We start from the raw sequence: 15,558 nt of genomic DNA, 5'->3' as shown, positions 1-15,558 counted from the left end.
TTTTTTTTTTTTCTTTTCTTAAGATTCAGATTCAAACCAATGCCAGAAACTATGCGTAATTTTTCAGAGAAGCTTCCGCTACACCTTATATATAAAACCCATGTATACGATATGGAAAATTCCATATGGCAGCTTAAAAAATGACTCATGACTGAGCAAGGGTGTCCAGGATTTTCGTTCGGGGGGATGATTTACAATTAAAAAAAATTCATCATAAATTATTTTATCTACAATTTCGCTACGTTTTTACAGGTTGGACGAAATTTCAGGGGGGGGGGGGCGTAACATCTCCCCCTGGATACGACATTGAGATTGAGGTAATACATCAAATTTTATCTTGAATGACTGAAGGAAACTTAAAAAAAAAAAAAAAAAAAAACAGCGCAAACCAAAATCCTTAGCAGCGTCAAATCACTTGAAAGATGCATTAGCTGACTCCACCGAAGAATATTATTTTATCCATTTTTTGTTAAACACGGCACAACAAACTTAATAAGCCACGCTGTATAGTATCAAGTCTCTAGCCCATCAAATTAAGCTTTCGAATTCAGGGAAGCCAATTTACAAAAATATAGAGGAGGGGGCAAGACATAATTTGCACTTTACTGAAAAAAAAAATATAAATGTTCTTACTTTTATAACTTTAATAAATCAAATAATATTACCATTTCGATTACTAAATATCAGTATATGTATATTAAACTGACAATGCACATTCATTTTTATTTTTTTCACTGAAGTGCAAATTATGTTCTGGCCTTGGAAAGGCATAGGGGTTTTGAACCCAACTTTTGTTAATTTCTGCTCGTTTTGAGTTCGAATCGGTTATTTATTGTAATTTCTGTTTGTTTTGGGTTTCATTTATTTATCGATGCTGATCTGCGGTAGTTTCACGCTTCGTAGATTAATTGATTTTATTTTTGCTCATGTTTTGTTTAATGGAGTTCTTTACTTTTCTTTGAAAAACTTATTTTGTGCAAAAAGTTTTTTTTAATTAATTCCTGTTCGTTTTATATTGACATAGTCGTTTCAGGGAAAAAGAAAATAATACTTTAAATCTTTTCGTTTTTTTAAAACTTTATAATTTGACTTGCTATTGGTATGCTGGAGAGAAATTTTCAGCAATTTTTAACAACATACACCCTTTTAAAAACCTGGACACAAATAGTAGTGTTTAATTTCGTTTCCTACCTCCTCTAGTTGACCTGAAATGGAAAAATTGACACCATTCGTGAAAAAAACTACTTACTTTCTTTGATAGGTTTGATACACTCACTCTATTTTGACTTGGTTAAATTTTAAATTGGGAATTAGCATTAACACAGTGCATTTTGATTTAATCTTAAGGCAACATTTGGTTTTTAAAAATAACGGCAAATTGGGAGGGTGGGCGTGGGAAGGGGATTAGTTGCCCACCAATCACTTTCGACTATTAAAAAGGGCATCAGCCGTTTCTATTTTCAATCGAATAAACCCTTTTCAAAGTTCCTACGACAACTCCTTCGATACGAAGTGTCCTGGTCTAAACAACAACAACAACAACAAATCATACATTATACCAACACCGATCTTTACTACAAAAATTTCAAGCCTTCCAATCACTTTACACGATTAAAAAGGGCACTAGGTCTTTCTATTTCCAATCGAAAATGCCCTTTTTGAGTTTCTACGACAACACTTTCGATAAACACCTTAAATGCCCCCAGGGCATAAATTACAACCCTTACCATAAGGGCTGTGAGGGTGGTTGTCATCCTCTAAGACATAAATTCCAGAACTTTCAGCTACGTTAAACAAAATGGCTATCTCAAAATTTTTATTGGATGTTTTTGGGAAAATGGTGGGCGTGAGAGGGGCGTTAGTCACTCTCCCATCACTTTCAACTATTAAAAAAGACATTAACCCTTTCAATTTCCAAGCAAATGAGCCCTTTTGAAGTTTCTACGACAACGATTCCAAGAAAACCTTATATGCCCCCAGGGCCTAACTTACAACCCTTGCCCTGAGGGCTGGGGGGGGGGTTATCAAACTCAAAGATATAATTTCCAGAACTTTCCACTACGTTGAACACAATGGATATCTGAAAATTTTCATTGGATGTGTTTAGGGAAATGGTGCGCGTGAGAGGGTGGTTATTTACCCTCCCATCACTTTTGACTATTAAAAGGGCACTAGCCCTCTCAATTCTCAATTGAATGAGCCCCTTCTGAAGTTTTTACAACAAATATAAGTATAAAAACCTTATATGCCCCCAGGACATAACTTACAACATTTGCCCTGGGGGCTCTGGGGGTTTGTCATCCTTAAATAAATAATTTCCAGAACTTTCAACTACGTTGAACAAATTGGCTATCTCTAAACTTTGATTGAATATGTTTTAGGAAATGGTGGGCGCGGGAGGGGGGTCAATTACTCTCCACTCACTTTCAACTATTAATAAAGGGCAATTTCAATTTCCAAAAAATGAGCCCTTTTTGAAATTTCTACAACAACCTTCTATATAAACCTTATATGCCCCCACGGCATAACTTATAACCCTTGCACTGAGGGCTCTGAGGGGGTTATCATCCTAAAATACCTAACTTCCAGAACTTTCGACTACGTTGAACAAAATGGATATCTCAAAATTTTGATTGGATGTGTTTGGGGAAATGGTGGGCATGAGAGGGGGGTTAGTTACCCTTCGATCACTTTCGACTATTAAAAGAGCACCAGTCCTTTCAATTTCCAATTGAATTAGCCCTCTTTGATGTTTTTACAACATCGCTTTCTATAAAAACCTTACATGCCCCCAGGGCATAACTTACAACCCTTGCCCTGAGGTTTGTGGGGGGGGGGGGGGGGAGGGGGTGTCATCCTTAAAGACCTAATTTCCAAAATTTTCAACTATATTGAATAAAATGGCTATATAAAAATTTTTATTGGATGTGTTTCGGGAAATGGTAGGCATGAGAGGGGGTTAGTTGCCCTCAAATCACGTTCGATTATTAAAAAGGGCACTAGCCCTTTGAATTTCCAATTGAATGAGCTCTTTTTCAAGTTTCTATGACAAAGATTTCAATAAAACTTATATGCCCCCAGGGCATAACTTATGACCCTTGCCTATGGGGGGAGTGTTCTGCTCAAAGGTATAATTACCTGAACTTTAAACTGCGTGGAACGAAATGGCTATCTAAAAATTTTGATTGGATGTGTTTGGGGAAAAGGTGGGCGTGAGAGGGGGTTAGTTGCCCTCCAATCACTTTCGACTATGAAAAAGGGCACTAGCCTTCTCAATTCTCAATTGAATGAGCCCCTTCTGAAGTTTTTACAACAAATATAAGTATAAAAACCTTATATGCCCCCAGGACATAACTTACAACATTTGCCCTGGGGGCTCTGGGGGTTTGTCATCCTTAAATAAATAATTTCCAGAACTTTCAACTACGTTGAACAAATTGGCTATCTCTAAACTTTGATTGAATATGTTTTGGGAAATGGTGTGCGCGGGAGGGGGGTCAATTACTCTCCACTCACTTTCAACTATTAATAAAGGGCAATTTCAATTTCCAAAAAATGAGCCCTTTTTGAAATTTCTACAACAACCTTCTATATAAACCTTATATGCCCCCACGGCATAACTTATAACCCTTGCACTGAGGGCTCTGAGGGGGTTATCATCCTAAAATACCTAACTTCCAGAACTTTCGACTACGTTGAACAAAATGGATATCTCAAAATTTTGATTGGATGTGTTTGGGGAAATGGTGGGCGTGAGAGTGGGTTTAGTTACCCTTCGATCACTTTCGACTATTAAAAAGGCACCAGTCCTTTCAATTTACAATTGAATGAGCCCTTTTTGATGTTTTTACAACATCGCTTTCTATAAAACCTTACATGCCCCCAGGGCATAACTTACAACCCTTTCCCAGCGGTTTGTGGGGGGGGGGGGAGGAGTTGTCATCCTTAAAGACCTAATTTACAAAATTTTCAACTACATTGAATAAAATGGCTATCTAAAAATTTTTATTTGATGTGTTTGGGGAAAAGGTGGGCGTGAGAGGGGGGTTAGTTGCCCTCAAATCACGTTTGACTATTAAAAAGGGCACTAGCCCTTTGAATTTCCAATTGAAAGAGCTCTTTTTCAAGTTTCTACGACAAAGATTTCAATAAAACTTATATGCCCCCAGGGCATAACTTATGACCCTTGCCTATGGGGGGAGTGTTCTGCTCAAAGGTATAATTACCTGAACTTTAAACTGCGTGAAACAAAATGGCTATCTAAAAATTTTGATTGGATGTGTTTGGGGAAAAGGTGGGCGTGAGAGGGTGGTTAGTTGCCCTCCAATAACTTTCGACTATTAAAAATGCCTTTGAATTTCCAATCGAATGAGCCCTTTTTCAAGTTTCTATGACAAAGATTTCAATAAAAACCTTATATGCCCCCAGGGCATGAGCTATAACCCTTGCCCTGAAGACTGTGGTGGGAGTGTCCTGCTCAAAGGTTTAATTTCCTGAACTTTTAACTGCGTGTAACAAAATGGCTATCTCAAAATTTTAATTGGATGTGTTTGGGGAAAAGATGGAAGTGAGAGGGGGGTTAGTTGCCCTCAAATCAGTTTCGACTATTAAAAAGAGCAGTAGAGGTTTGAATTTCCAATCGAATGAGCCCTTTTTGAAGTTTCTACGACAAAGATTTCAATAGAAACATATATGCCCCCAGGGCATAACTTATAACCCTTGCCCTGAAGACTCCGGGGGGAGTGTCCTGCTCAAAGGTATAATTTCCTGAACTTTAAACTGCGTGGAACAAAATGGCTATCTCAAAATTTTGATTGGATGTGTTTGGGGAAATGGTGGGCGTGGAAAGGGTGTTAGTTGCCTCCCAATTACTTTCGACTATTAAAAAGGGCACAAGCCATTTCAATTTCCAATCGAATGAGCCCTATTTGAAGTTTCTACGACAAAGTGTTCTATTAAAACCTTATATGCCCCTAGGGCATAACTTACAATCCCTGCCCTGAGGGCTGTGGGGGGGGGGGGGTTGTCATCCTCAAAGACCAAATTTCCATAACCTAAAACTACGGTGAATAAAATGGCTATCTCAAAATTTTTATTGGATTGTTTGGGGAAATGGTGGGCGTGGAAGGGGTGTTAGTTGCCTTCTAATCACTTTCGACTATTAAAAGGGCACTAGCCTTTTGAATTTCCAATCGAACGAGCCTTTTTTGAAGTTTTTACGACAACGCCTTCTATAAAAACCTTATATGTCCACAGGGCATATTTTACAACCCTTGCCCTGAAGGCTGTGGGGGAGTGTCCTCCTCAAGAACATAATTTCTATCTGGAAATCAACTATGCTGAACAAAATGGCTATCTTAAAATTTTGATTGGATGTGTTTCGGGAAATGATGGGCGTGGAAGGGGTGTTAGTTGCCTTCCAATCACTTTTGACTATTAAAAAGGGCACAAGCCACTCCAATTTCCAATTTAATGAACTCTTTTTGAAGTTTCTATTATAACTTTTTCGATACAAAGTGCCCAGTTCTTAAGGAAAAAAATAATACATGGACAATTGTGTCAACATCGCTTTTGTATACCCCCAGGACAGAACTCAAAATCGGTTTACTGAGGGTGTGAGGTAATATCCTCCTCAAAAACATATTTTCTTTCTTAAAATCAACTACGCTGAACAAAATGGCTATCTCAAAATCTTGATTGGATGTGTTTGGGGGAATGATGGGCGTGGGGGGGGATGGGGGCTAGTTGCCCTCCAATCACTTTCGACTATTAAAAAGGGCACTAGCCACTGAAATCTCCAATCGAATGAGCCCTTTTTGAAGTTTCTACGACAACTCCTTCGATACGAAGTGTCCAGGCATGGAGAAAAAAAATAACACGTTGTGCCAACGTCGTTCTTTACTTAGGCAGCGCTATTGCACTGCCTATGATATTCGTGATAACTCTAGTGTGATATTAGTGATAAACTCTACTTTTACTGTGATATAAAGTAATCCAGAGTTACTCTTGGTTCACACAGGCGTTCACACATAATCAACATTCACTTGTTAAGGCAGTTTAGTTTCCCACCAAGAAATTCTGAGCTTCGTTCTCAAGCAATTTATCGTGTTCAGGAAAAGTTTGTTTTCATTAGCAAATTTTCTAGCAATTTACCTCAGCACCGGCCATGCCAATTGTTGAATAGTTTATTTTTTTTATAACAGTAACAATCTTAAGAAGCAAACTTATGAGAATATAGCAGCAGTTGAAATTGCCTATTGACGCTAACCATGAAAATCACCTATCGCGATTTTTCCCGATTTGAACCTGGAGTTAGGGTTTACCAGTATGATGGATTCAATGGTATGATTTTACCAACACTCCAGAGTTTCCCTTAATCGCAAAAGCAAACGAACTTTCTTATGCCGTTTTACTTTTGCATCTACCTCCAACCCTGGTCCAAATCATATATTTGGAATCGGCGTAACTGTATGGGTCAACAATTTAAATTTGGCTTAGTAATACGGGCTATTTTTACTAAATGAACTTTAAATCAAGTTCCACAGGATTTAAAGTTCATAATCAGAAAAAATTGCTGTGATTGGTAATATATATGAATTACAGTAATGAGAAATTTTAATTGCTGGTATGTCCAAGAAGCATTGCCTGTTCCATAATTTTTTATGTCGTGCTACATAAAATATAAATAACAATATAGATGGTTGTTGCTATTGTGTGAAAAAATTGAGGAAAAATTATACAGTTGCCAGAAATTAAGTAAAATTTATTGCTCGACAAACACTGAATACATTGCTTAATAAACTAATTAAATTTCTCAAATCAACAACTAAATTTGATAAAATGAGTATTGCTCCTGTGTGAACCCAAATTAACATATTCATACTGATAAAAAGAGGATAGATATACACGGATCATCTTATGGAACCAATTTTATGATTGAGCTTTAATATGTTCTCACAGGCATTCTATTTGACACATTTTATATACAACGGATCATAACTACTCGCATTCATAGAGAAGTGGCATAACTTACATGCTCTAAAGGGAGATGATCCAAAAGCATCTCAAGCTTTGTAGCAAACAAACCGGTTTCAGAAGACTCAACTGAAACATCAGTTACAGATGGCAGAGAGGTGCAGCTACTCTGAAAATCAGGCAGAAGAAATAGGCCCTGCAAGAATTGAATATATGTATGTTATATTTATACATATATTACATATATATTATATATAAGTATGTATATCTATATACATTTTTCTCGAAAACGGCACTGTAATTTTTTTTTTGAAAATTAGCATACTACCATTTTCCGGTGTAAAAAAAAAAAAAAATCTAAATAGGTAATGCCTTTGAGAATATTCGTTTCCCCGTTCCAGCCACCTTAATATATTTGTCCTAATTCGTCTGTTGACTAAAATTAAAGACCCGTGAACACAAAATACTTGGAACAGATGGTATTTAGATGGTAATTAGGCCATAACCAAAAAAGAAAGTGGTTTCTTTGAGAAAATTGGGTGTACTGATAAGTGACTGAGCTAATCAAATTTGTATGAAGCGATTGCTAAATTAATTAGACACCTTTCTTGATGTTATTAATTAACCACCTTGCTTAACGCCATTTAACAGAACGTGCCAATTGAAATAAGAAGGACAATGCCAAGAGTGATAGTATTCAACTCAACATGTTATTATCCTGGGCTGGAATTGAATTATAGTAATTTTATTTTTCCTTTGCTTAGTTCAGAGGCACCGATTCACAACAATTTAGGGGATTCTAATTTTAGGGAGTTTAGAGGCAAGGCATTTTTCACTGAATTGATCTCTTACGGTGATGATATATCACAATCAAGCTTTGAACTTGTTTTGGTATAAAAAAAATCCAGAACCCCCACAAGGTACGTACGCAAGATTTTAGCCTCGAGGTGGCACGTATTTAGGAGCGAGACACAACTTCATAAAATATAGATCATACGGAAAATGGTGGATATTAGAGGGAATATTACAGAAATATCAACATTTTTGGGAGGCCACAACCCTGATATCGCCCTTCGTATGAGCCTAACTAACCATTAATAAGTCTATATTTTTTCATTGACAAACCAGCCAAAGAAAAGAGTAAGCACTTTTTTTTTTACCAAAATTCTGAGTTTTGTATATAAGATAAGCTACTCTGAACACGTCTTGGGATGCATCTTGTGATTTTTATAGAGGTCGTTCAACATATGTGGATATGTTATTTTGTGCTTGGTTCTATTTTTGTCATTCGTAAAACCTATTGAAACTTATTATAAGCAGCCCAGCATTAGAATAAAATCTTTCAACCTTTGTACTTATCAGGGATGCCAATTGGAGGGGAATTGACCGCTATAATTGGAAAATACCTTCCTTCTTGTATCTTCATTTTAAAAAAAGGGAAAATACTCTTTCCCTCCCCTTATATTTAAGCGAATTAGCACCACTGACCCCTGATAGGTTTTAAATTAAATCTAGAGAAACTATGCGTAAAGATTTTTTATTATATGAATAAGGGTATGGGGGATCGCATTTATTTCTGTCAGCGAGACTTCCTCGATTGTAAAAGCGAAACAGCCTATAGGTTTATGAATTACGAGTGTTTTCATGTCTTTTTTGTGCTTACATTGTGGTTATGTGTGTGTGGTATTTTATTTTTATTTATTTTTGCACCAGAGTTATATGCCAAATGTATCAAACATATTTCTCCTTGAACAGTGCAATTACAATTACACAAAATCCTTTCCCTACCTTGAATAAACCTTTTTGTGTAATATTTATACATCCAGTAGTACTGATTTTGCATTTATGCTGGAGAACTAAAAAAAAAAAAAAAAAAAAAAAAAAAAAAAAAAAAAAAAAAGCATAAATACAAACAAAAACAGATACATCTTCATAAAAGGTGTACCACTATTGATGCTTTTTCATTTTGGAAAGCATTTTCACCCAAGACGAACATTGGGCAAAAAAAAAGACTTCTTTTCCTACATTTAAGATTTTAGAAGGGTTATTGTTGGATTTTTTTAAGGATTCTAGTACCCCATAATGGGTGATTATCCTGTTATCTCTTCCCTTTCGGCAAATTAACATCAGTATCCAATGCTACTATCGTAAGTCACGTTTTAAACAGATAAACAGGTATAATTAGACTTGACAAACTAGGCCTAGAAAACCACCTGTATTGGTTTCTTTTCAATGACTGCCTAGCAGGAGATGAACTACTGCAGGTTATTGCATTGTCTAGAAGAAAAAAAATAAGTTAGTATAATCAAGCCAAAGGTGGACACCGTCCCAACCCTAAAGGAGTGATGGATCCGAGGAATTTTTCCAGGGGGAAAGGATTAAGCTCCAAGAGAGCGTTTAGTATATATGAATATTTTGTTGATTAAAAAAAAAGTGGAAATGTAGATTAGTTTTGTTCGACCGGTATACACAAAGAATATAAATACACAAAAACAGATGATGCGCTAATTTTTTTAACATCTTTAGTCGTATATTAAAGATGTTTCAAATGATGGATTTTATTAAATATAAAATTAATGTTATTCCATAGTATAATGAAGATATTACCAGCAATTCGATTATGGTAACCCAAAAGGCATCAACTGACGCTTTACACCTAACTCAGACTTATATCCAGCACTCTTAGCGAAAGCCAGCTGGGCTTTACACACGAAACATGGACAGAAAGAAAAACATTACCCAAAACATAATTAAGAAAACAACAGTTATTTGCGTTAAACTTTTCTTTAATGTTATAAATCTTATGATCAACTTCTTTCTCAAGCTCCTTTAAGTTCTTAACATACTGTACTCAATTGAAACCGAACAGATCCATAGTTTGGAGGGCTAAGGTATGTGTAACGATTAGTTTTTAGGATGAACAGAACAGAGGCTCATTTAAAATACGGTGCCATAGTGAAAAAAAGAACTACACACTACTATCTCTATTTTGTAAAGAGTGAAGAATATATAATGCCATTTGTTGATTGCGTGGCCCTGGACACTACTTATAGCGTGGACTGGGATGTCATCATATACTCAAGAGTCTAGGAGGAAATACAAACGAAATTATCCTCCCCCTGAAGTGCCTGCGGTTAGTCTACTTTACAACACTGAATTTAGGACTTGAACACTGAAGCAACCAAAATTGCAACTTGACCATTTATTGATTACAAATTCAGTTTGAATTTCACCATTTTATGCCAGATTAATTCTCTCAATTAATTATTAAAATTAATAATTCTCTCAACTTATATAAAAGGGTCTGCTAGCTTTCGAACAATAATACTGTCGAACATTATTGAAGTATCCAACGGTTATTGGAAGATTTGACCATGTGCTGAAAATACAAAACGTGGATTGTTAGGTGGGATTTTTCCCATATTTTCTGAAAGGTTTTTTGGGAGGGGAGGAGAGAATCATGTCTATCTGAAAATTTTGGGGGATTCCCCCTATCGAAAACAATATTAATGAGGCTATAATTTTGCAATCATTCCAGTTTTTTTTTTTAATGAAAAGGGGGCTTCGAACTAGAGTTAAATCAGAAACCCAAGGGCAGTAAAAAAGTGACACGCAGCCATAATAAATTTAAGAAGGAAATATCATACGCTTGTTTTTCAACAAAGAGTTAGTCTATAAGCATGTAAACATACATTGAAAAAAAAAGAGCACTTACTCTAGCAGCTTTTTCGACCCTCTGTGACGCATCTAGTATTTGTTTAACTGCAAAATTAAGCCTGCAATCCTCTTGCATATCCGCTTGAACTGCAACATTCGTTGAACTGTTTCTTCTAGATGGCATTTGCGTTGCGATATCTTGCAAGACGTTACTCCAATTTTGATTATAATCACTATGTAATCTGGAACGGCCGATAACTAAAGGAGAATAATTTTGAACCGCAACATAGTTGATTTGAGGTTGGTTGGGCACTAATCCACAAACGTCATCTGCACCTTTTATGTGTTTTGTGTCAGAAGAATTGACAGAAAAACGACTCCTCTCATTGCTGATGGCAAACTTCTCACTGCCTTTAGTGATCGAAGACAATTTATTATTTTTAACTCTATCCTGGAGATCCTTATTCTTTAAATATGTAACAGCGTGGTTAGATTGAGAGCTTGCAGCAGTATTTCCTACCCTTGAAACATCTTCTTGAGTGGGAAGTTTCAAAGATGTAGTTTTTAGCTCATGAGCTGCGTTTATTGCATCGAAATCACTTACACTGCAAGATATATTATTTTGATTTCTTTTCGCCGTCAAACTTCTACGACTCAAATTTCTTTTTCTTCTAGATCCAGAGGTCAAATCCTTCATAGGAGAAGATACTAAAATCGTTTTTCTTGAGCAAGACCCAGATTTAATGCTAGACGGTGCTAAATCGGGTGATGTCGATCTGCTTACTGGAAGTCTTTCTGTATCAACTTGTGAAATTGTGGAAAGTGACAAGCTACTTAACCCTCTACTTGTATTTTCGTCAAAATCTGACGAATAACTGTCATCTCTATTTGAATAAATAGGTTGTACATCAAAGAACGTATTTGTATAATTTTGAATAATGCTTTCCAATGGGCCTTCAGATATTGTAGTCCCTATTGATAATTTTGTACTTTCATCATTAAATAGTAATGAATTTTTACGTACAGTTGAAAGCGTTTTGTCAAGAGTGACGATCTTTCTTTTTTGTTCTGCTTCTTTTTGTTTTTCGTCTTCTTCTTCAATAGATAAACTACAACTGTCAAAATTCACATCCAACATATTATCCATAACAATTTGTTCTTCATTTACTAGGGACTGACTTATAATTATTTTCTGTTCAGCTGCTTCCTGGTCAACTAAACTATTTTTTAATTCGTTTGATGAACATGAAGCAGGAAATCGGGAATAATTATTCGGTATTTGAGTCTTGTCGAATGAAACATCATCCTCTGGTCGCTCTTTATTACTGACGCTGTTGGATCCAGTTTTTTTAATGGTTAAAGAGCCATCCACCGAAGTAAGTGGCTTGGTACTGCTTTCTCTTTCGTTTATTTGAGATAGTTTATTAATGAAATTCCCTTGGGCTGCTTGCTGGTCAATAACACTACTTTTGGATGTATTTGGTGAATCAGAAACACGAAATTCTTTTGACACTTGGAGATAGCCATTAGGTACAGTAACACTGTCCAGTAAAATACTATTCTCGGGACGCTGATTGCTAATATTGTTTAATTCAACTTCTTCAGCAACTAAGTCTACCGAACTAGGTCTATTGAGAGTGGTTTCTAATTTACGTCTTGGAGAAATGTTTGTCACAAGATTCTCTTTAGCCACTTGTTTGCCAGCCGTATCACTTCGTATTCCACATAATGAATATGGAGTACAAAAATCTTTTGAAATTTGGGGGTAATCATTTGAGTTCACAACATTGTCCAACAATACACTATCCTCTGACTTTCTTTGATCGTTTAATTTGAATTTTTCAGTGTTGACAGAGCAATCAATTGAACTAAACGATTTGAGGTCCCTTTTAAGGAGCGAAACTTTTGCAGATATGTTGTCCTCAGGAAGAGTATTTTCTGCATCAGTAGACATATCTAAAGAAGAAGATGAGCGTTTTATTGCATCTAGGATATTGTTAATATCGTTGATGACTGAGCTTTTTTCTGTAGCAGCCTTACACGCAATATTTTCACTTGAAGCATTCTGATTCTTTGTTTCTTGGATCTTTAGTAATTTTATTTCACTCTTTTGGTCAACAATATCTCTACCTGATTCGGGTGCATTTACATCTTCTTCTTGTAAACTTAGAGAAGGCTGTACATAGTCGTTTAGTTTCACATCTATGTCCTTTTTATCTGGGTCGCCCATTTCTGTACAGAGCTCAGTGCAGAAAAACGGGTGGTTTATATCTTTAACCCTTTCTATGTCATTATTCGCTTGAAATAATTCTTTCTCGTCACAAATATCTTTTGGGTTTACTTGTCTGTTTTTGTGAAATTTCTGTTTTTGCACAAACTTTTGCTTGAAAGCATGAAGCACTTTTTCCATCTTTTTGATCTCAACAGAAAAGTTACTATCACTATCTACATTTTTACTTCCTGTTTTACTAACCGTAATGGAAGAAACTTGCACACAAACTTTTTCTTCTACTATGCTATGAATACGACTATAGCCAGATTCTTGATTTTCGGATTGCAGTTTTTGGATCTCTTCGTCACGACGAAGGTATTCATTGGTAGATAATCCATTGGACTCATGACGAGGTCGACAGGGCTCTTGATTTAACTCTTTCTGACTAGAAGTAGCAAGAAAGCCATCACTACGACCCAAAACTAGAGGATTTTTTGTTGCATCACAGTGAAAAATGTTGTACAGCTCTTTAGTAGACTGAGTAGGCATTTCAAGCATGAATACATTCGGTTTTACTCTCGGAATACTTTCCAGCTTCTGCTTCGGGGTAGAAGATAAAGAAACATGCTTCTTATTTGGGGTATAAGAGCGCAAGCTTTTAGTGAAAATCAATTCTTCTGCTTGAATAGGCACTCTGTTTCTGTTTGTGGTCACAGGAAGGTGGAGTTTTGTGGGTGTGGTATGAAAAGCAGACATAGACGTAGCCTTTTGAGGAGATGTCTTTCGAGGAGACAAAGTCTTCAGCTTGGGCAAGGATACTACTTGAAGACAAGTTTTTTGGGGTCTTTTCTTGAAAGTGTCAGTTGCCAGAGGCCTCTTTGATGTGCTTTTTAGTCGGTCAGCCTACAGTACCATGGAAAAATAAACTTGAAAAAGATCACAATAAAATATGACAAATAAATTAATATATTATAGACAAATGTTGATAAAAGTGAAGGGACTGAAAAGAATAAAAGAAAAAAAAAATTGGTGACAAGCATTACTACGGTTGTTCTATTATTTTAAAAGAAATTAGCTTAAGTAGAAAACAGAATATTTTGTTTTGGCTTCCAACTTCAATGAAAACAGCAAAGGAAAAAAACTCAAAATGAATACAGAAAATATCCCATACCATTCAGTATTACCAGACACACACACACACACACAAAAAAAAAAACAGAAAAAAAAACTCATTGAAAAGAATTACATCATATATCCCTTGAAACTATCGCACAAGTGGGATTCTGAGCATCCAAGATGTATTAATTTTTAAAAGGTGCAATAAATAGATCTGCAAATTGTTTCTGGATGGGAATTGTTTTTAATTAGTGACAAGAATGATAGAGAGAAAAAAAGAGATAGAGAGAGAAGGTAAGAAAGGTGGAGGAGGAGTTCACAAGCTGAGATCATGAAAAGGAGGTGATATAGGGGGACAGATAATTCTCATGACTCTTATAAAAACATTCTTTGGTATTTTCCTAGTTTTACAAGACGCAAGTTACAAAAAAAAAAAAAAAAAAAAAAAAAAAAAAAAAAAAAAAAAATTACAGATTACAGTAGCAGGTGAAACCTAGATATGGAATAAGTCCTTGACAAATGTCACTTTACCTGCAAACTACGGGTTGGCCTAATTCAACGACCCCCCACCATCCACGATTTGGTCTGAAATACTCGTTTCGAAAAAATATTATAAATAGCGGCCCGAAAACAGACTTTTCTTGGCGTGTTGGCAACCCCCGCCCACTCCCCCTTTGGATATTACTTCGATGGTTATTTTATTCGCTTTGTTTATTCAGGTTTTTTTCCTCGTAGTCTTTCGTAGTGTATCTTTCTCGGGTTTTCGCTATTTTTTATACTTCTCTTTACTCTAATTACAGCTTATGGGAGGTTTTGTCCGAAATATATACGCTTTTCCCAATTTGTGCATTAAACGTAGGTTTTACAAATTTTGCTACCTTTTTTTTCAAAGAAAAGCAAATTCAAATTGTTGGATAACACTTTAAACAGACAGAAAAAAAAACATTTGAATATAAAATAAGGTCCTTTAGTGGAAGCCTTACTGGGGGAGGATTCGCTAGCCACAGCACTTTGTAGAGACTCGAGTAACAGTTCCATTATCAAGAACTGAAGAGTAGCTAGCTATAAAATTGCAACTAAACCCATTTAACTGAGCCCTTGTTCAACTGAACCCCCATTTAACTCAACCATTTCAGCTCAACCCGCGTGCAACTCAACCTTGTTCAACTGAAAGCTCGATCAACGAGGTTTCAGCGGAGATTGAAACTTCGTTAAACGGAGACTGAGCTCCAGCTCCCCCTCCCCCCTGTTTGAAGGACGCTGCATTATATTTATATTGTTTAAAAATATTTTCCACAGAATAGGTTTTTAAAAGAGAGGTAAAGAGCTCAATTAAGCCAAAAATGGGTAGAAATAAAGTCGAATAATCTTCCAAGCGCAAAACTACCACAATCACTACCAACAAATAAATGAAACTCAAAAAGAAATTACAATAAATAGCCGAGTCAAACTCAAAACGAGCAAAATTCACATCGCTAGGGCTGGCAACCCCCATGCCTTCTCAAGACCAGAACATACTTTAGACTTTACTAAAAAAAAAAAATGACCATGGTCTGTCAGTTTAATATACTTATACGGATGTTTATTCCTTAAAGTCT

At 36.0% G+C, this 15,558-nt stretch overlaps 1 protein-coding gene across 1 annotated transcript in view; it reads right to left on the bottom strand.

Moving 5' to 3' along the window:
• LOC148948355 (uncharacterized) overlaps positions 1-15,558 on the bottom strand; it is a 100,491-nt gene that overhangs the window by 18,795 nt on the left and 66,138 nt on the right. The window contains exons 4-5 of the mRNA XM_089094305.1: positions 10,691-13,747; positions 7,034-7,171 (exon numbers count right to left, since the gene is read on the bottom strand). Coding sequence (XP_088950431.1) covers positions 7,034-7,171; positions 10,691-13,747 — 3,195 coding nt within the window. The remainder of the gene's footprint in view (positions 1-7,033; positions 7,172-10,690; positions 13,748-15,558) is intronic.

This window comes from Artemia sp. Qi Xiang Cuo, chromosome 9, assembly GCF_049724085.1.
Source record: "Artemia sp. Qi Xiang Cuo chromosome 9, ASM4972408v1, whole genome shotgun sequence".
NCBI classification, from domain to species: Eukaryota; Metazoa; Arthropoda; class Branchiopoda; order Anostraca; family Artemiidae; genus Artemia; species Artemia sp. Qi Xiang Cuo.
Note: the sequence above shows the minus strand (reverse complement) of the source record. Positions and strands in the feature narration are given on the sequence as shown.